Genomic DNA, 22,100 nt, shown 5'->3' on the forward strand with positions numbered 1-22,100 from the left:
CCTGTATCTAGATCCTACTGCACCACACAAGGGCGGGAAACTGTATTAGTTAAGGTCATGACTGCAAAGTGTATATTTATAGCTGAGAAGAGTGAATGCTGACTGTGTTCTATCTCCTTGGTCCTACATTTAGTATATCCTAAGATTCAGGGTGGTGCAGCTTATACAAATAAATTTTCTCTGGATTTGAAAAGGGAGATAGAACCAGTGCTGAGACAAAGAAATTGGCATCTGCCATTTGCATTTCTTTGTCTCACAAAACAAACAGCTTCACTCTTATCAGGGATTCGGCCAGTAAGTGTAATAGAGATAAGAAAGGGCAATAAAGGATAGAAGACGACACAACATGGTAAAGGTAAAAACTTTCAACAACTATGTCTACTTCAGAGTATTTTAATAATAAAGTGTGACACCTTTTGGCAACTCGAATAGATAAAAAAATATGACTTCTGCATTACTTCAACCTTGGTATCACTGATGAAAGGTTGAGACCAGTCTGGGTAGTGACTCTTCCCATAATGCATAGCATTATACATGTCCACAAGAATATGTGCTTTGCATTATGGAATACTAAGGCAAGTGATGTGAAGTCATATACCACCTTCACCATGAGTTGTCCCAGTCCTGAAAATACTTCAGGTGCAAACTTGTTTGCTTACACTTGGATAAAGGATTAAACCAAGTATATAAATTCTTGGTATCTTGAATTTATAGCATAACCAAGTGGAAAAAACTTTCAACAACTATCTCTAATCCAGAATATTTTAATAATAAGATGTGACACCTTTTGGCAACTTGTATAGCAAAAAAATATGATTTCTGGATTACTTCAAACTTGATATCACCTCTGGGTCTGGGGTAGTGACCCGTCCCATAATGCATAGCTTTATACATGTCTGCAAAGATATGTGCTTTGCATTATGGAATACTAAGGCAAGTGATGTGAAGTCATACAACCTTTACCACAAGTTGGCCCAGTCCTGAAAATACTTCAGGTGCAAGCTTGTTTGCTTACACTTGGATAAAGAATTAAATCAAGTATATAAATTCTTGGTGTCTTAAGTGTTGCGAGTTTTTGATATGTCTGATGTGGTCCTTTAGAAGATTAGCCAGATGTTTTGATAAGTTGTAGATGATCTGTGACATCTCTCAACTATATAAATATTGTCTCAACTCAAATTATTTTCAATGAAATGGGAAATGCTCTATCTCCTCCATATGCTGACTTGTTCATGGAAAATTTTGAAAAAGATTTCTGCTATCTACACATCCAAACCTGTCACTTTGGTGGAGATATGTAGAGGACACATATTTATAATCTGGAAACACAGTGTGTCTGAGTTACCTGATTTTCTTTCATCTATTGACTCCTTCCATCATAAAATTAAATTGACGTTAGAGCTCGAAAATGAAGGAAAATGACCTCTCCTAGATGTTTTAATTTAATTTCTAAAAAAGCATAAGGAGGCCACTCTCTTAGCATATACGTAAGCCCACTCATACATGTCATTACCTTCATTTCTCTTCACTGCACCATATATTGTAAAAATTAGGTATTATACATACTCAGAAAAAAACAGCGATCTCTATTACAAAAATAAAAACACTAAAAGAAGATTTGCATTCTCCTTTTCAACTACTGGTAAGCAATGGATATTCTAAGAAAATGGTACAACAATACTGTTGTCTACTCTTGCTCCACAATAAATTTCTGACATTTGCTGCAAAACCTAGATTTCCATCCCTCATATTGGTAGGCTTTATCTCAAATCACTAATCTCGTGACATAAGAGTGGCTTTCAAGCCTGTTTTGATTATACAAGCTCTGTTACATTCACCTAAGGACCACAAGCCTTTCAACAAACAACTTGGAGTTGACAATATTACGTTCTTGTGGCCTTGCTTACATAGGACAAACATCTAGAAGTTTGGAAATTAGACACAAAGGCATTAATAACAACAGAGAAGACAGCTCAGGTCTAGCTTTCCATTTCTCCCACATTCACCATAATTTTGAATTGGACAAGAGGTCCATGGCTTATATTAGAGACAACTTCAGTGCCTGCAACTTCAAAGAGTCTACGATGATTATCCGCTCATAATGCGCACTCAACAGAAACCAGGAAATGATTTTATGTGATATTTGAAAGTCTTTAGTCTTATTGGATCTTTCCATAAAGGAGACTTTAAGTTTACTACTAGCTTCCATGCTCCATGTGTTTTTTTTTTTTTTTTGTTTTTTTTTTGGTGTAACATTTCCTACATGTTTAGTTTTGTAATGGTTAATGTTCTTCCTAACCTAGAAGAAGCCACTAGCATATGTGGTGAAACTAGTTGTTTTAACTATCTATATTATCATGACCTATTAATCCAATGTCAGTTATCTTTTGTCACAATCGTTTTTTGGTTAAAAAATTACATAACCATCATAAAAACATATTGTATACTGTGTAGTCATTGGAATTGGCATTTACATCTACAGTGCTAGTTTTCCCAAAGAAAGAACAAGTTGAACTTTGGTAAATTCAATTCCTTTCTGATTTTTTTTAAGCCTTTCTTCAACTGGTACCTGAGTTAGTTAATCTCTGGCAGGGGCAAGCAGGCTTTTTCTTCTTCCAGAAACTTGTTTTTTTTCTTGTCACATAAACTCAAGGAAAATCGACCATAGAACCCACTGTTTCGGACAATAATATAGCATGTTGTGGTTGGGGGGCCACAGGGTGGCGGCGCTTGTTTGCCATCAGTTCACTGGATGCCACTTAAACTTAGTGATGATCTTAGCTCATTTATCTCTGATTGTAAGTGGAAATTGCAATCAGAGATAGCTGACCTAAGACCATCTCTGATTGCAAGTGGAAATTGAACTGCCCACTCAGTCTCCAAAAGTTAGATAGGGCTAAAATGTCCTTGTCCCCCCCCCCCATAAGGGAATAAAAGGCATTAGTGGATATGATTGTATGTATTAAATCTATATATCTATTTAAAATATACAGCTGCAGTCATATACTGTAAGGAACTACACAAGTTAATCTGGTTAAGGGCTCTCTTTGATATGAAGGATTATCATGCCTCTTAAAGGAGATAATTGACTAGTGCTACTGGCATGAGATGTATTCCCATATTTTATTAGTTTCATTAATGGCTGCTCTGATGTCCCTTTATGTTGTGGCACACATTTAACATCTAATTGTGGTCTGGTTGAAAGTTGATATTTATCAAGAATTCGATCAATAGAGGCCTGTTCATGTCCACTAGTAATCATAGTGATTTTCATTGTTTAGTTCTCCAGTGGAAAGGATTTAAAAAAATTGTCACTTTGTTACAAAGTAAATTATATTTTCCAAGAAATTTTTATTTAATTCTTTACTCAAATGTAAGCAAACAAAGTTTGCACATATAATGAAAAATTACATCACACGATGTAATTAGATGGCACCTAATTAGGACTTTAGTCTTTATGTTGTACATTACAATTGTTCAGACTAGTCTCATTGTTATACCAAATTATTGTTGTTTTAACATACTGTAACAAGCTCTTTTTGTGTTCTGAAGATGCTAGATAGAATACCAGCGAAATATCAGCAATAAGTTAATAAATAGTTATTTTCTTATCAGTCTGTGTTCTCATCTATACCATTTATTTATTTATTTATGCTTATGGCTACATGAAACTGGTAAGTGAAAAGTACAATCACAATTTCCAGCAACAAATGATGAAAATCTTAACATATAAAAGTTCATTACATAAAAGGCACAACCAGCTTTCTACATCTTTCCTTTTTTTTTATATATAAATAAAGTAAAAGTAACTTGTCATAATCAAGCCAGGGACAATTATCATCCTGCTGTAATAAGTATGACAAGGCTGCATGTTCTCGCAACATAAATGTAGCTGTATCCTAGGTTTAATTAGAGAGCAGTTGTGTCTTGTGTGAGAAAACTTGATCCATTAGAGGAGGCCCATTTCACATTACATCATCTTCTAACATGAGGAGGAGTTCTGTTGATACCATGACGAGGACTATGAGAGTGACTACGTTATTCTTTGAGATCACGGAAGTCACTCTCAAACAGTGATCTTCTGTTTCCTCCATAACCACCGCCATCGCCATACCAACTACAGGTCAAGGTCTGGGCTGGAAAGCCAATTCAAGGCCTCATCCGTCACTTTGTGGATGTCCTGTAGGCCACCACCGTAAAATTGGTGCCTTGGGCAGTCGTACACAATATGAGTAATCGTCTGAGCCACAGGAGAACAATCACAATAAGAGTGATCTGACAGCCCCCCCCCCCCATTTATGTAGAGGGTAGCCACGTCTGCCCTGACTAATTCTGATCCTGTTTATTGATGACCAAATCTTCCTAGGAAGATCAAAACCAGGCTGCGGAGCACAGGGATCTTCTATCAGGTAGCCGTTTGTTGGTAGATTGTTGGACCAGTATTCACTCCATATGTCAGATATTGATGGCAGCGCAGCTGAAGAGAGTTCGTCCATGGACCAGAGAGGCTTTCTAGATTTGAGGCGAAGACTAGGTGGATTTATGAGAGTCTGATGTAGGGGAAGGAGTGGGTTGCTTATTGCTTTATTAAATTCCTTAATCTAGGCTTGTCTTCTCTGTATGTGTGGTGGAGCAATGTTAGATAGAACAGGCAGCCAGGAAAGAGGGGTGCTTCTCACTGTCCCATTAATTGTGCACATGGTAGAGTTTAGCTGGGTGTCTATAATGTTAGTGTGTGTACTTCTTTCCCAGACGACAGGGGCACAATATTCTGCTGTGGAGAATGCGAGGGCTAGTGCAGACGACCTTAGGACTTCTGCACCACAACCCCAGGTTGTTCCAGCAAGCCTTGAAATGATATTATTTCTGGTTTTAATTTTATTGGAGAGGTTGATGATGTACCTTTTATAGGTTAGGCTTCTGTCCAGGCTCACCCAAAGATATTTTGGGTGAGGCTCGTGTTCTACCATTTTTCCACAGAAAGAAAGGTTGAGTTGTCGATTCGCCTCTGCATTGTACAGGTGAAATACTGAGGACACTGTTTTCGTTGGCTTCAAGTACCACTGCTTGAAGTGCTCTTCCAGAGTGTTCAGGTCTGTATTCAAGGTTGATTCTAGGTTGGTAAAGGAGGTGGATTGATGTAAGATCGGTGTACATATACTTGCTTGAGCTGGTATGAGGTAGATCATACATGTCGATGTTAAAAAGTATAGGGGATAACACAGAGCCCTGAAGAAGACCTTTGTTGAAGGAATCTGGGCCTGCTCTTTTTTCCGCCAATATGAACCCGGATCTTTCTGTCGGAGAGAATAGAATCAAAAAGTTGGAAAGTTTTTTCCTGGCCTGAAGCCGGCTTGTTCAGTCGGGGGTGCTCTTTCGATGCGTGGTGAAATTCTTTTAAGGAGAATTCTTTCAAAGAGCTTAAAGGTGGTGCAAAGCAAGGAGATAGGTTGTAGGTTTTTCACTTCATTTGGATCTTTCCCTGGTTTGGGCATGGCAATTATTTTGGCTTTTCGCCACAGCTTTGGCAATTTACCAGTCATGATGATTTCTGAGAAAAGTGCAGCCAGCCATGTTTGGCCATGTTGACTAAGATATTTTGGGAACTCAGGGAGCATACCATCCACTCCTGCAGCTTTGCCATTCGTGGTAAGTTTTAAGGCTATTTGTACCTCTTCTCGAGATACTGGGTGTACGAGTTCAGGAAGCTCGGGTTCCATCTTCAGGATTTGTTTGGTGGAAGCTTGTACAACAATTTTCCTGGTAGAGCTGGGATGAATCTTGGAGGTTTTCAATAAATGGTTAGCCATTTGATCAGGAGTTATCTCTGTTGTTTTGTGTGTCATTGGCTCTGTTCCACCTAATTTTCTCAGAAGTGACCAGCTTCTCTGACTAGATGTGACGAAGTCGAGTTCATTGATGGTTGAGATCCATCTTTCCTTTCTGTTTTTATCCAGGGTTGATATGAGCTCCTTAGCAATAGTTGGATCTTCAGTTTCCTCATATTTGACTAGGAGTTCCTCACTTTCTCTACTCCGACATGGGATATATTGTTTTCTGTGGCCTCTAGGGATAGAGGCATTTGCTGCAGATTTGAGTGGTTTAACAAATCTAGGATAGCAATTAGGAGTGGGTGGAATTGCTCTAATGGTTTGCTCGATTTGTTTCTGAAATGCGGTCCAGTTGGACCTGCGGAGATTCCATCTAAAGATTGGTGTTCTGCTGATGACTGGGATTGATATTCCTATTTCTATTAATGTAGGATGATGTTGACTATTAGGGAATCTGTTAAGGATGGTTCTGGTTGATGAAGAGGGTGGTCTTCGGAGTCTTTAGTGACTATGCACAGATCTGGGGTGTAGGTTCTGTTCCATCTGGCTGAGTAAAGAGTGCCGTCCTGCTTGGCATCATAATTCAAATACAAGTTATATGTATCCATCCAGTTAGCTAGATTATTACCATCCTGGTTGTTAGAGGAATAGCTCCACATGGTGTGATGGGAATTGAAGTCACCAATATAGATAGCAGGGTGAGGAGGAGGTCGGTCCATCTGAACAGGCCAGGATTGCGATGGAGGTTTGTAGACATTGTATATGGTGATATTTTGAACTTTAATACCTATGGAGTATTCTGTATCAGGAACACTTTGGGTTATACCCTTGAGACCAGGCCGAATATAGGTTCCTAGGCCATGCTTGAGGTGGCAGTTATAAGACACTGGAATGAGTCCTGGGATCTTTAGTTTATTGAGGGGTATTGTCAGGCAAATGGGTTTCCGGAGACCCAAGATATCAATTGCTTTATCTTTGGCTATTTTGCCGATGGCTTCGGCTTTGGATTTAAATAGTCCTTCTATATTTAGGGAACATATCTTGAGGTAGTGTTGATTAGGGGACTGTAATATATTTTTCAAAGCTTGCCCTCCACCTAAACAAGCAACATGATCCTTGTTATTCTGGGCGACGATCGAGCCGGCATGGAACTTTTTATGTTTTGTATTTATCATAATTGTGAGTAGTCCAGGAGACTTGGAAACCTTTGGACGCCTTGTTTGAGATGATTAGCTTCATGTTTGATTCATCTCTGGGGCTTCTTTTACATGAAGCACCAACAATGTACCACAGGGCAACAGTACTGGTGTGTGTGGGGGGGGAGGCTGTCTCAATCCCCCCATTAAAATTAATCAACATGTATGATGAACACATAAGCCTTTCTACATGTACATCACATAATATCCTATAACACCAATTCAGAAGTTTATAGACTTCTATAATTCCACTACCCTTTCTCCTGTTTACTAGGTTCTGCAGTCCACATACTCTGTCTGTCCTCATAATCTACATTCCATAATCCCAATATAATATTTATGACTCTTCTTTGCACCTTTTTCACAGCTTCTTCATCCCCTGTGAACCCAATAGTCCAGGTGCAGTGTTATCAAGATCTCGCAAAGAGCTGAAATGACTTCCTTATCCTTGCACAATGTTTGTTTCAACATTGCAATTATCCTGTGAGTTGTATTTGGAGTTTCTGCCATGTGACCTTTGAACTTCAAATTCCTATCCACCATAACTCCAAGATTCCCAGCCTTATCAATTTCTTGTTGCATGATCCTGCCAATATTACATCCCATTGGAAATCATGCCAAAGTGCATAACTTTACACTTACTAGCATAGAATTGAATTGACAGCCATTATCTTTTCTCCACATTTCCATCCTATTCAAATCATTCTGTTACCTGTTAAATCTGGCAGATTCACACCACCACCACCATGCACCACTTTTTTGATACCTATCTATTAACCATCTGATTACCCAAGTCAAGTGTTTATATTCCAAACCCATGTTCTCCAATTTATGTAGCAGCCTTTCATGTGGTATCCTATGAAATGCCTTAGCAAAATCCAGCAGTATCATAGTGCATCCATTCCCTTTATCCAAGCTCAGCTGTAACAGTGTTATAAAATATGAGCAAATTGCTCAAGATGTTTCTTGCAGAGTATAGCTTTTCTGTCAACCCATTTCTGTATGCAAATTCTTCCCACCACTTATGAGATACTGTTAGGTCAATAGTTAGACACATCAATTTTTGCACCCTTGTGCAATGGACTAGCATGTATTCTTTCCATTCCTGCAGTATCTTTCCTGAGCTGAGACTGAAGTTATTCAAACATGTCAAAGACCTAGCCAATTCAACTGACATTCCTTTAGCATATGTGCTGATATTCCATCTGCACCTGTTGCCAAATTCTTATCCAGGTTATGTAGCAGCCCTTTCTCACTAACCTCATTCTCATGTATCTCTATCTGTTCATCCAGTGTAGTAGTAGTAGTAGAACTGTGTTACATACACCTGGTTGATATATCTTAGTAAAGTGAAGACTCATTTAATTGAACAGTCTCATCAGCTTCTGACACAAGTGTACCATCTGCATTCAGCAGAGTTATTCATCTACATCCATTCTCTCTTTTACTTATGGCATAACAATAAAATTCTTTTGGATTGCCTTTAGCCTGCATAGCCAATTTCTTTCCATACTCCAGTTTAGCTTTCCACACAATACTCGTAACTTTTCTGGAAAAGTTACAAGTATTGAAAAGAAATATTAATGATTGCGGCATTGGTAAATGCAGTATGAATGTATTGCTGTCTGCTAGCCATTTCCATTACCCAGTTGTCGTTCATAATAGTGCTTCACGATATAAAGAACAACAAGAGAGGAAAAAATAAAGTAATTTATTGAACCTACTAATCTTTTAATGGTTTTCTCCCCAGCATCTTTAGAGCATGTATAACGTAACAGGCACTAAACTAAATCATTAGAAACAATTCAGATTGTAACTGAAACAGAACCATGGGCCAGATAACCATCAAGTAAATTTGGAGAAGTCTGGCTATCTGGTCTCAGAAAATGACTGTTTCCCAGATCTTTGACAAATTAATGCAACCATGTTTGTTGAGGTTAGGAGAATGCTTCATAGCAGATGCTGATTCTAAAAATTGTCTCTCTCATACCTGTAGCTACTTCTGTGTAATACTGATCTAGAGCATCATCTGCTAGTCCCGACTTGCCATACAATGATCGTGGATTAATTTTTATTTTTCAAGGCAGATGCTAACTAATTTATCAGTCTGTTCAAAGTAGGTTAAACTGCAGACACAAGGAACTTTAAACACTCCAGAATGTGCAAGAGCATGAAATTGATCTTTAGGAGAATAAATGAAGGTAGCTGGTTAAATGGCACTCAGCAGTTCATTTAGAATTTGAATTATTCCTTTTTTTTTTTTTCTCTCGTTGTTGCTTGTACCATGAAGCACTATTACTATAAGTAGTATTTACAAAGCACTTCTGCTATCTTTTCTGGTGGACCTTTAATATACAGGGTGTTCGGGATAAATTTGACATATTTATAATTAATTATATTTTTCCGTAAGTTACATGTATTAACACACACTTCTCTTCATTTAAAAGTTTGGACCCTTCTTCATTCATATACAAGATGTCAGAAAGGATGGATAGCTGGAACCCACCTGAATCATGGAAGAGAATAACTTGTATCATGATGATTCGTGCCCGCCATCAAAATAAGGATATTACGACTGCTGCCCAATGCTCCCTGAATACAGTAAAAACAATCAGGCATGAACTAGAGACTTGCAATGGTGACTACGAGGATGTAGCAAGAAGAAAGATCCCTAGCAGACGATCTGATTGCGTTCGTACAGCAGAATTCCTCGCAAATCTGCAGGAACAGGTGTTGAAGAACCCTGGCATTGGAATTCGGGCTTTGTTCGTGGAGTTGCTAACTGTAGTCAAGCCCTGGATAACAAGGGTAGCCAATGGTAGGCCGTATGTATGGCAGCAGGATTCGGCCCCTTGCCACACCTCTGGGAAAAGTCAAAAATGGTTGTCTGAAAATTTCTACGACTTCACCAGTCCAAATGTTTGGCCTCCAAACTCCCCAGACCTTAACCCCATGGATTATTTTGTATGGGGCGCAGTTGAAAAAGACACCAATCGCACTTCCAGTAATACAAAAGCCCAGTTAATGGATAAAATTAAAACAGTTTTTGCGGCCCTTCCCAGGGAGACTGTAGCATCAGCTTGTTCGAGGTTCCGAAGCAGAATTGAAGCTGTGATCGATGCTAATGGTGGTTATTTTGAGTAAATCTTGTTGATAGTATTGTAATTAACTCTGCCTGTAATGTTTTTTTGTCAATTCATTAAATTTAATAGATACAAAGAAGATTTTCTTTTTCCTTACGAAACTGTCAAATTTATCCCGAACACCCTGTATGGGATGGAAATAGTTGGTGGATGCAGGAGGGATGGGGATACGTGCAGTATTTTTTCTATTTTATACAGGTTGTAGTCATTAACTATAAAGGTGTTATGAAGGTCCCTGAACTCAGGACTATTTCAGTTTTAAGGGCTGTCTTTCAAGTAAATAGATGTGCCTTGGTGTGTAAGTGTTTTGAGGATGCTGTACTGTTGGGATGGGTGGTAGTATGATTGCTTATGTAAACACTTTCCAGTATGTGTGGGTTTTCTGTAAACAGAAAAGGATAATGGGCCATTAGGAAGTTGTGTCACTAGTGTATCCAGAAAAGGGAGATAATTGTTACTTTCTTTTTTCTATTGTAACATTAATTTTAGGATGCTGGTTATTGAGATTTGATAAAAATGTCAATGTGTCTATGTCATGAGACCATATAGCAAACACATCATCAGCATGGCACAGCCAGATCATTGCTTTGGGTGAAACCCAAGCACTCAACAATTCATTTAGAATTTGAATTGTTTCTATTTTTTTTTTTTTTTCTCTTGTTGCTTGTACCATGAAGCACTATTATGAATAATCAACAACACCTAAGGCTTTTATATATGCATGTTACCTCCATATGAGGTGACTGGCCAACTTACTATCAATTGTTGAAAGTTTATTTTCCACTTGGTTAGAGTATAATAAATTTAGTTTAATCCTTTATCCAAGTGTGAGCAAACAAAGTTTGCGCCTGAAAGTATCTTCAGGACTTGGTTAAGGTGGTACAGCACCAGGGCAACTCGTTGCAAAGGTGGAGCAAGCTACCAACACTCCTATCCTAGTATCTCCTATAATAATGCAAAACACATCTCCTTGCGGATATGTCTAATGTTATGCATTAAGGGAAGGGCCACTACCCAGACCGGTTTCGACCTTTATTGAGGTCTCTTCAGTGGGAGCCAGGCCCAAGTCGAGATAGCAGGCAAAAGCATTAGCAGGTCATCTCCACCTATAGGAATTGCCAATTGGTGTGCCACCCTTTTTTTAATAAATTACTCTGGATTTAGAGAAAGATGTTGAAAGTTTATTTTCCACTTGGTTAGAGTATAATAAATTTAGTTTAATCCTTTATCCAAGTGTGAGCAAGGAGATGTGTTTTGCATTATAGGAGATACTAGGATAGGAGTGTTGGTAGCTTGCTCCACCTTTGCAACGAGTTGCCCTGGTGCTGTACCACCTTAACCCAGTCCTGAAGATACTTTCAGGCGCAAACTTTGTTTGCTCACACTTGGATAAAGGATTAAACTAAATTTATTATACTCTAACCAAGTGGAAAATAAACTTTCAACATCTTTCTCTAAATCCAGAGTAATTTATTAAAAAAAGGGTGGCACACCAATTGGCAATTCCTATAGGTGGAGATGACCTGCTAATGCTTTTGCCTGCTATCTCGACTTGGGCCTGGCTCCCACTGAAGAGACCTCAATAAAGGTCGAAACCGGTCTGGGTAGTGGCCCTTCCCTTAATGCATAACATTAGACATATCCGCAAGGAGATGTGTTTTGCATTATAGGAGATACTAGGATAGGAGTGTTGGTAGCTTGCTCCACCTTTGCAATGAGTTGCCCTGGTGCTGTACCACCTTAACCCAGTCCTGAAGATACTTTCAGGCGCAAACTTTGTTTGCTCACACTTGGATAAAGGATTAAACTAAATTTATTATATACTATCAATTGAAAAGCCACTATAAAAGTTCTTTGCATCCTGGAAACGGTTTGAATCCTAGTCTTTCCAGCTAAAAGGCACATCATCAGTATATCAGTTGAGCTACAGAAGTTTATTCACTAATTACACTGCAATTATCTCTGGCATGGAGGACAAGTATACTGCCATGTTTCCATTCTTCCCTCTTTCCCAACTTCCAGTTTTTTTACAACCAGCACACTTGCTTGGTTTCTGATGGAGCCAGATATACTATTTACTATATTAAGTCTGTTGTTGTCCATATGAATTTTAAATTTCTCTTATCTCCCTGATACACCTACTATAATTAATAGTAAAATGTGAACTGCTGCTGTCTTAAGCTTTTTTTTTTTTTTAAATAGATATTTTGCATGTTCGGTCCTACTCACTTTCATTTATTTTTTTTATTTTATTATTGTAGATTAAAAAATATAACTCACACTGAGCAGTATAGTCATCCTGGTGATCCAGATTATACTTCGGAACCAGAACCTGATCATGTTAATGCCGGTGCAAAAGATGATGATGAGGATGATGAGAGGCCAGAATGCCAATATGGAATAGAATGTTATAGGTATGTTGATAACACATGCACTTTCTTTTTTCTTTTTCAATATTAATTCCACATGTGGGTTTACAAAATCTGTTGAACATTGATGCTGTCTATGCATGTACACATTGGTGCTGTGTATGTGCGTGCACATGTGTGCTTGAATGTAGATAGTCACATTGAGGATCTCATCTGTATGAAAACATAGGGCTATTTAAGAATTAATGGAAATGCAAAGGCCTCAAGACACTTGTTTTTTAAGAGGGGGGGGGGATATCTGTTGCATGTGCCTTGTAATAGCTAACTCAGTTTTAGTTAAAAAGATATAGAAAATAACCCTTGCGTTCTTAATGAGATTGAAATTCACAGTCTAGTTTTTAGAAGATGTGATATGTAGTGACACAACGCTGTATGATGTGATGTAGGTTGAAATATTTGACTCTGTGCATCATTAGGTATTGTGTAATAAAATCATTGTATCCACTTCATCAATTTCTTATTAAAAAAAATTTTCATTACAAATTTGTTCATCTACGACAAAATCAATTGAGCAATTTAGCCTTCTTTTGGAATATTTATAACAGCACATTTCATGGGGGTGCTTAAGGGTCAAAGCTATATAATTGAGAGGAGACCTCCACATAGCCTTTAAAGGATTGCAGAGAACCCATCAGGGCTTCTGACCTAATGTCCACCCCTCACCTTCTCGTGGTGCACCCTGTTAGGTATTTACCTGGATACTGAATGAATGAGGATGGACTGGCAATTTGGGATTTAGCTGACCAAATTGTATTCTTATTGGCTTTAACGAAAAGAAAAAATGATGGAACAACATGACAGCTATTCAAAACACTACAGTTATATGGTATCAATGGGACATTATATCAAGCAATACTTAATCTTTATTTGAGTTGTAAGTCAGCAGTTAGAATTGAAAGGAGTACAGGAAGGTGGTTTAATGTTAAATCTGGTGTCAGACAAGGATGTACATTATCCCCTCTGTTATTCATTATCTATATGGATCACATTATGAAGGAAAGTGGTATTAAATCTGATATCAAAATTGGAGATGTTAATGTCAGCTCTTTGCTTTATGTGGATGATGTTATACTTCTAAATAAATCTGCTACAAGTCTGCAAGATTACCTGTCCAAAGTGAATAGATGTTGTAATATATATGGTATGAAGGTCAGCATTAAAAAGACAAAGACAATGAAAATAGGCAGAAACATTGAAAATATCAAATGCATTTTGAATGGAGAACCTATAGAACAAGTAAAACATTTCAGCTATTTAGGCACAATTTTTAGTGAAGATGGTAAATTAAATATGGAAATAGACAACAGAATCAACAAAGCTGGTATGGTAAGAAGTCAACTAAACAAATTTATATGGAATAAGAGAGAAATTAGCCAAAATACTAAATTAGATGTATCATCATCATCAAATTCCTGCCATGTACCCTCAAGGGCTGTACAGGATATGATAGTACTACATGAAAAAAAATTACATCATTACTAACTACCTATCTACAATTTTCCTCCAAATCAGTCTCTTACTTGTCAAGACTCCAACATTATCAGATCTTATATTTCTATCGTATAAGGCACTTTTGTACTGTATCAATCCACCTATATATTGGTCTTCCTCTGGGTCGTTTTGCTGCCAACCTGGCAGAGAACACTTGTTTTGCTAATCTTTCTTTGCCCATTCCGTTTAAGTGACCATACCGCCTGAGATTAGCTCTACTAACGCATTCCTGGATGCTGACAATATCAAGTTCTTTCCTAATATCCTCGATTTTAATATGATATTGCTGTTGATGCCATCTGTTCATGCCTCTAATCTTTCTCAGGAGTCTCATATCTGCGGTCTCTAGTCTTTGGTCAAGTGTTTTACTTCTGACCCAGCTCAGATCCATAAGTTAAAACTGGTTTGAACACTGTCTTGTATACAGCTAATTTAGTGTTCCGACTAATTTCTCTCTTATTCCATATGAATTTATTCAGTTGACTTCCCACCATACCTGCTTTGCTGATTCTGTTGTCTATTTCTATATTTAATTTACCATCTTCAGTAAAAATCGTGCCTAAGTAGCTGAAATGTTTTACTTGTTCCACAGGTTCTCCATTCACAACACAGTTGACGTTTTCAATGATTCTGCCTATTTTCATTGTCTTTGTCTTTTTATTGCTGACCTTCATACCATATCTATTACAACAGTTATTCAATTTAGTCAGAGAATCTTGCAGACTTGTAGCAGATTTATTTAGAAGTATAACATCATCCGCATAAAGCAAAGAGCTGACATTAACATCTCCAATTTTGATATCATGTTTAATACCACTTTCCTTCATAATGTGATCCATATAGATAATGAATAACAGAGGGGATAATGTACATCCTTGTTTCACACCAGATTTAACATTAAACCATCTTCCTGTACTTCCTTCAATTCTAACTGCTGACTTACAACTCAAATAAAGACTATGTATTGCTTGATATAATGCCCCATATAACTGTAGCGTATTGAATAGTTTCTCTCTTGCCACCTTGTCATATGCCTTTTCCAAATCGACAGAACTTTAATACAGATCGTTGTTATATTCCCATGCTTTCTCGACTATTTGTCGTAAAGTGAAGATCTGATCCTGACCTCTAATTGGCCTGGATCTAGCTTGTTCTTCACAAAGCTTTTCGTCCACAATTCTTCTCAAACGTTTCTCAAGTATACTTGCATAGATCTTGCCAGGAACACTCAGTAGGGAAATACCTCTATAATTCTCACATTCAGTTTTATTTCCCTTTTTATATATGGGTACTATAGAGAGCCCTACTTCAATCATCGGGAATTCGTCCCTCTGTCCAGGCTTCCTGAACTGTGCAGTGCAGCCACTGTAAGGCTCTTATACCACCATACTTCAGCATTTCTGGTCGAATATCATCTATTCCTGCTGCCTTTCCACATTTCAAGCCTTTGATGGCTTTTTCTACTTCAAGTATGGATATGTATTCCTGACTGCATGCCTGGTCAGTGTTTTTTACCATTGCGCTGTCATCACTGCTTGTTTCATTTAGCAGTTTTTCAAAGTAATTAATTCATACTTCAAGGATATCTTTTTCTCCCGTTTTCATGTCACCGTTATCATCTCTAACTCCTTTTACAGCACAACAACCTCCAGAATATTTTGCCACTTTCTTGATATTTATTTTCTATATTCTTGCCAAAGTCATCCCATGACTTTTGTTTAGCTAATATTACACAGTGTTTAGCTTTCTTACATTTGTCTCTGTATTTTCTAAGAGCACAAGCTGACTTATTTGCCTGGAACTTTTGATATGCTTTCTTCTTTTCCTTCACTGCCTCTTTAACTTCCTGTGTCCACCATGGAGTTCTAATTTTTCTATCCTTGCAGACAACTTCACCACATGCCTCTCTAGCTGAATCAATCAGGGCTTTCTTCAAGGCTTGCCACTGAATCTCCAAGGTTTGATTCCTGTTCTCAAACTCTTTCATTTTTTCTTCAATAATGTTTGTGTAATTTAGTGTATAGTTCACATCTGAGAGCTGCTCAACTTTTATTCGCTTTAAAACTTTCTTACATGTTATTCTTTTCAATATGAAATTCAATTTTATCCTGCTCAAGACTAAATAGTGATCACTTCCAATTTCAAATCCTCTGTACACTCTGGTGTCCTGCACCTGGGAGAAACATCACTATCAACAATAGCATAGTCAATGAGACTTTTCTTATTCCTTGCCTCTTCTTTCCATGTGAATTTGTGCACATTTTATGTTGGAACATGGTGTTAGTTCCATGTCCTGAGCAGAAATCCAACAAATATTTGCCATTATTATTAGCTTTGCTCTTTTCTCCAAATTTTTCCAAAAGATTTTTATATGTCTCACAATCATTTCCTACTCTGCTATTTAGATCCCCAACAAGGACCAACTTTTCCTTTTTCATCCAGATGCTTTCTCTAAATCATCAAAAAAATTCCTCCATTTCTACCTTAGTAGATCCTTCTGTGGGATCATAGGCACAAATAAGTCTCATTGTCCAGTTCCCCATTCTGATATTTGCCCACATTACTCTACTTGAGACTGACTGCCATTCAAGAAGATTAGCCTCATATTTTGTGTTGAATACTATGGCTACTCCTTCTTTTCCTTGATTGTCATTGCCTGAATATAACATTTTGTATTTATTGCTCAGAAAGATATCACCAGTTTTTGTCTTTTTTGTTTCAGTCACCCCCTATTATGTCGATCTGGTACTTATCTAATTCCTCAGCTAGCTCCATTTCTTTGCCATTCAGGCTTCTTATGTTGATAGTACTGATCTTTAACTCTGATGATGTTGAGTTGGGGTGTGTTTTCAGATTTGATGTGAGATGTATAGAAGACAGTATTCAAACCAATTTTAACTTATGGATCTGAGAACTGGGTCAAAAGTAAAATACTTGACTAAAGACTAAAGATTGCAGATATGAGAGTCCTGAGACAGATTAGGGACATGAACAGATGGCATCAATGGCAATATCATATTAAAAATGAGGATAATAGGAAAGAACTTGACATTGTCAGCATCCAGGAATGCATTAGCAGAGCTAATCTCAGGTTATATGGTTAACTTAAACAAAATGGGAGAGGAAAGATTAGCGAAACAGGTGTTCTCTGCCAGGTTGGCAGGAAAAAAGACCCAGAGAAAGACCAAGATATAGGTGGATTCAAACAGTGAAAAGTGCCTTAGAAATATAAGATCTGATAATGTTGGAGTCCTGACAGGTAACAGACGGATTTGTAGAAAAATTGTAGATAGGAAGTTAATAATGATGTAATTTTTCATGTAGTACTGTCATATCCTGTACATTCCTTGAGGGTATATATATTAGGAATTTGATGAAAAATATGTTAATTTTTTTTGGCATAATGGATATTTTTTTATGAAAATAAATAAATAAATAAAAATACTGGTGTTGGGCAATATACTTTCCAGCTTTTACCTTTGCAGATGATTTTATTTCCCAAATCTGAAAAATTCATTTAAAGAATTTTTCAGATTTGGCATAGAAGAGATATTGGGATGTGTGTGTAGGTATAAATTTGAAAGAAAAATACTTTGAAAGTTACTCCACTTTCAATGTATTAATGGTTATGTACAATAAAATTAGTTTTTCGTAAAATTAACTTGGTTTACATTACTGTTAGGCCTCTCTTTTTGATTATTGGATTAATTAAATTGTTATTTATTTAAAATTGTTTAAATAACTGACCTTCATTCAACCAAAAAAAAAAAAAATGTTATTGAAGGAAATTATAAATTTTTCAACTCTATTTCTAACTCTGTGATTAGCCACCAGAGGAATGATGGTCAAGCCTTTTTTGTGTGCTATCTTTTATTTGCTCAGATAAACAGTTGCATCACTTTACTTTTTAATACGATGAGCTTCACATTTTTTCCTACCATGTTAAAATTTTGTTCTTCAGTTAAATTATATTACAGAAGTTCAGAAGCCAGTTTGATTTACAAATATTGAAGTTTTCAAGGAAGATGATCTCGCTGTTTGGATAATTAGATTGTAGAAAATCAACTTTTAAAATAATCAAAGAAGTCATAAAATTTATTGGAATTAGAAGAGTGATAAAAGCAGCAAATGAAAGCAACAGAGTTTGTCAATGAAATTTTGAATCAGAATAGATCATAAAGTGATGATAATAATTTAATTAAAATAAATTAAACTAATAATGCAAAAAAGAGACCTAGTAGTAATGTAAACCAGGTTAATTTAGTAGTATCTGTTGTGGAATATTGCATATGGCAAATGCACTTCCCCTTTTTACAGAAGGAATTGTGCAGAATGTATGGTATAGATAGTTGAGATAGCTATAGAATGCAAGCTTAAATTGAAAAGTGGTATGTATCTCTGTTTCTAATTTAAAAAAAAAAATTGATGCCTTTAATTTTTGAAATAAAATAAGAAGTATTTATAATACAGTTATTCCTGTATGAAAATTAAATGCTTCTAATTAACTGAGTGACTTAATGGTTAGCTTTCATGTGACATTACAATTGATCACATGCCTTTATAGGTACTCGTCAGGTTTTGAAGAAATTTTTTCCTGATATTATTGAATTTGTAGATTTTGTTATGCAATTTGATTATTTTGTGTACAAGGAAAGTTTTATCAACAAATAGAAGCAACAGCTATGAACAGCCTTATTGGCTAAATAGCCCTAATTTAGCTAATTTCTGTGTGGTTCACTTTGAACAAAAAATATTCACTGCAATATTATTATCTTCTTGTTTGGTACTTTTATGGTTGATGTTTTTATTATCTTGTCTGGTTATAAGATACCTTCAAAATCCAGTGTATTAAATTTACCATAGAACTTGAAAATGACTGTGTTTTACATAATGTACACTGCCTTACACATCATCTTCCTGATAGATCCTAAGAAGTTGGTGTCATTAAAACCCATGCCAGTCAAACCTGTATCATTTTGCTCTGAGCTATAGGACAAGCTTCTATAGCCTCTAGGAGCTATAAAAGCTCATTCAGAGCAGTCTTTTTACAAACATCCATGCTGACAGTGAGACTCGAACCCATGACCTGTTGGTTGGAGAGCTGGTATTCTAGCCACTCTCCAACCAGGCTGGCTATTTGGGCATAAGACACGTCTGCATCTCAGGTCTTTTAAATTTGCAAGATTACTCAAAGAAACCTGTGAGGTCCTTTTACATCAATCATAGCAAAACTGATTTCATCTTAATATCCTCTGCTGTATTTTATTTTTTTAGAAATAGGGATGATGCTTTTAAATTTAAACATCATTAGTTAAATTGTTCAATTTTGTATGTTTGATTGAGGCTGAAACCAAAGGTTAAAAAAAAATCGATAAATGTGCATTATGAAGGTTATTTTATATAGCAGGAACAAAACACAAATAAAATAAAAAAGAGTGTGAAATAAAAAGAGCTAAGAACTTGAAAATGACAATGCTTTACATTATGTATACTACCTGTAATATACATAGCAAACTAACAGTATGAATTACAGTGTGCTAACTCTTTTGCTAAATTTATCATCAGATTATGAAAGATGAAACTAGTTTGAAGCTTGCCACGCAGTCATAAGAATAGAATCATCTGCTTCTTCCTTAGCTGCAAGTACCAATTTCTTCCACTTCTTTTATGCTCTTCCACTTCATCTCAGCTGTCTTTTTGAATGTCATTCAAATATTGCCTCATTTCTCTAGGTTACTTTCCATCAAACCTAATTTTGCAATGTTCTTTCCACATGTCCAAGCCATCTCAAACTAGAGCAGATGGGGTTGGATATTAGACTAGTGCATTGGATTGGAGAGTGGCTATCTGATAGGTTTCAGCAAGTTGTGTATGGGGAAGCAATATCCCAGAAGAGAAAAGTTATTAGCGGTGTGCCTCATGGGTTTGTTTTAGGGCAATTGCTGTTTAACCTCTTTGTTAATGATATTGGGGAAGATTTGGATGGGATATTCATTTTTTTGCAAATGATGCAAAGTTAGGGTGAACTATGAGGAGTACAGCAGATGTTGTGGTCTTACAGGAAGACTTGAATAGATTGAGTGAATGGCATGGGAGTGGGAATGCCAGTTCAGGTTGTGAAATGTAAGGGTTTAAAATTCGGGAAACAAAGATGGATGTCGAATTTATGCTTGGTGGGGATATATTATTGGAGGTGGAAGAAATAAGAGATCTTGGGATGATTGTGGATAAGTATCTAAAATTTAGAAGACACATTGCCAAAATTGGGAGGACAACACAATGAATTCTGGGAATTTAAAAGCTTTTTCACTTAGCTATACTATAAATTAAAGATGCCAAGAAATTATATTCTTGTTTTCATCCTTTATCCAAGTGTAAGCAAACAAAGTTTGCACGTGAAGTAACTTCACATCAATTGCCTTAGTATCCCATAATGCACAGCACACATCCTTACAGACAAGTTTAATACTATGCATTATGGAAAGGGCCACTACCAGAAATATGACTTATATTTCTTCAACCTTCGTATCACTTCTGGATCTGGCTCCCACTAATGAGAACTCAATGAAGGTCAAACCCAGTGTGGGTAGTGGCCCTTCTCATAATGCATTGTATTATGGGATACTAAAGCAATTGATGTGAAGTCATTAGCCTCTATATATACAAGTAGCCCAGTCATGAAATTGCACGTGAAGTAACTTGACATCAATTGCCTTAGTATCCCATAATGCAAAGCACACATCCTTAATACTATGCATTATGGAAAGGGCCACTACCAGAAATATGACTTCTGTATTTCTTCAACCTTCATATCACTTCTGGATCTGGCTCCAAATAATGAGAACTCATTTTTTTTTTTTTTACAACACTCAAAAAGAATTAAAATAGAATTTAATACTTCCTATATTTCGTCCTAGTCACTAGGACATCTATGGGGATTACAAAAACAGTTTCTTAACTTGTGTTTTTGTGGGGTCGTGTTCTAGCGGGATGTAGGTAGCGCGATCGCGGAGGATAGTGTTCATTTTACGATTATATTCACTGGTATTAAGAACGACTGTGGCATTACCCTTATCCGCTCTGGTGATGACGATACTTTTTTCTTTACGTAGTTTCAGGAGAGCCGTGCGTTGGGCATATGATAAATTACTTTTTGGCTGCGAAGAATGCGCGAGGATGTTGGCTACGTCCAGTCTGATGTTGTTAGCTATCTCCGACAGTATGTTCACCATTACGTCAAGCACCGGCACTTCCTTCGGAGCGACAGCAAAATTACGGCTGAGGCAAAGGGCGCTGACAGCATCGTCGTTGAGCCTTTTGGAAGAGAGGTTTATTACTGTCTGGAGCGGTTGAATTTGTGGTTGTGGTTTGTTTTTCACAAGGTTGCTATAATTCTTGATGTGTTTATTTTTTATTTTTTGGAATTCTCTCTGTGCGGAAGTTTCCGAAATGCCAGAGAGAATCAACCAAAGTTCAGGGTTGAGAAGGGTGGAGAGCTCTGAATGTAAGGAGCCAATGGCGCCGTTCGTCACTGCAAGGGTGACGAACACATCAAGAAATATAGCAACCTTGTGAAAAACAAACCACAACCACAAATTCAACCGCTCCAGACAGTAATAAACCTCTCTTCCAAAAGGCTCAACGACGATGCCGTCAGCGCCCTTTGCCTCGGCCGTAATTTTGCCGTCGCTCCGAAGGAAGTGCCGGTGCTTGACGTAATGGTGAACATCGAACGTGGAATCGGTCGCTTACCGTCGGAGATAGCTAACAACATCAGACTGGACGTAGCCAACATCCTCGTGCATTCTTCGCTGCCAAAAAGTAATTTATCATATACCCAACACACGGCTCTCCTGAAACTACGTAAAGAAAAAAGTATCGTCATCACCAGAGCGGATAAGGGTAATGCCACAGTCGTTCTTAATACCAGTGAATATAATCGTAAAATGAACATTATCCTCCGCGATCGTGCTACCTACATCCCGCTAGAACACGACCCCACAAAAACAC

At 37.2% G+C, this 22,100-nt stretch overlaps 1 protein-coding gene across 2 annotated transcripts in view; it reads left to right on the plus strand.

Moving 5' to 3' along the window:
• Window positions 1-22,100, plus strand: part of LOC150101680 (uncharacterized) — a 276,464-nt gene that overhangs the window by 201,077 nt on the left and 53,287 nt on the right. For both annotated transcript variants that reach the window (XM_090400506.1, XM_090400507.1), the window contains exon 10: window positions 12,432-12,584. In XM_090400506.1, the coding sequence (XP_090256632.1) occupies window positions 12,432-12,584 (153 nt within the window). The remainder of the gene's footprint in view (window positions 1-12,431; window positions 12,585-22,100) is intronic.

This window comes from Typopeltis vanoorti, chromosome 11, assembly GCF_054136105.1.
Source record: "Typopeltis vanoorti isolate ZY-2024b chromosome 11, IOZ_Tvanoo_1.0, whole genome shotgun sequence".
NCBI lineage: Eukaryota > Metazoa > Arthropoda > Arachnida > Uropygi > Thelyphonidae > Typopeltis > Typopeltis vanoorti.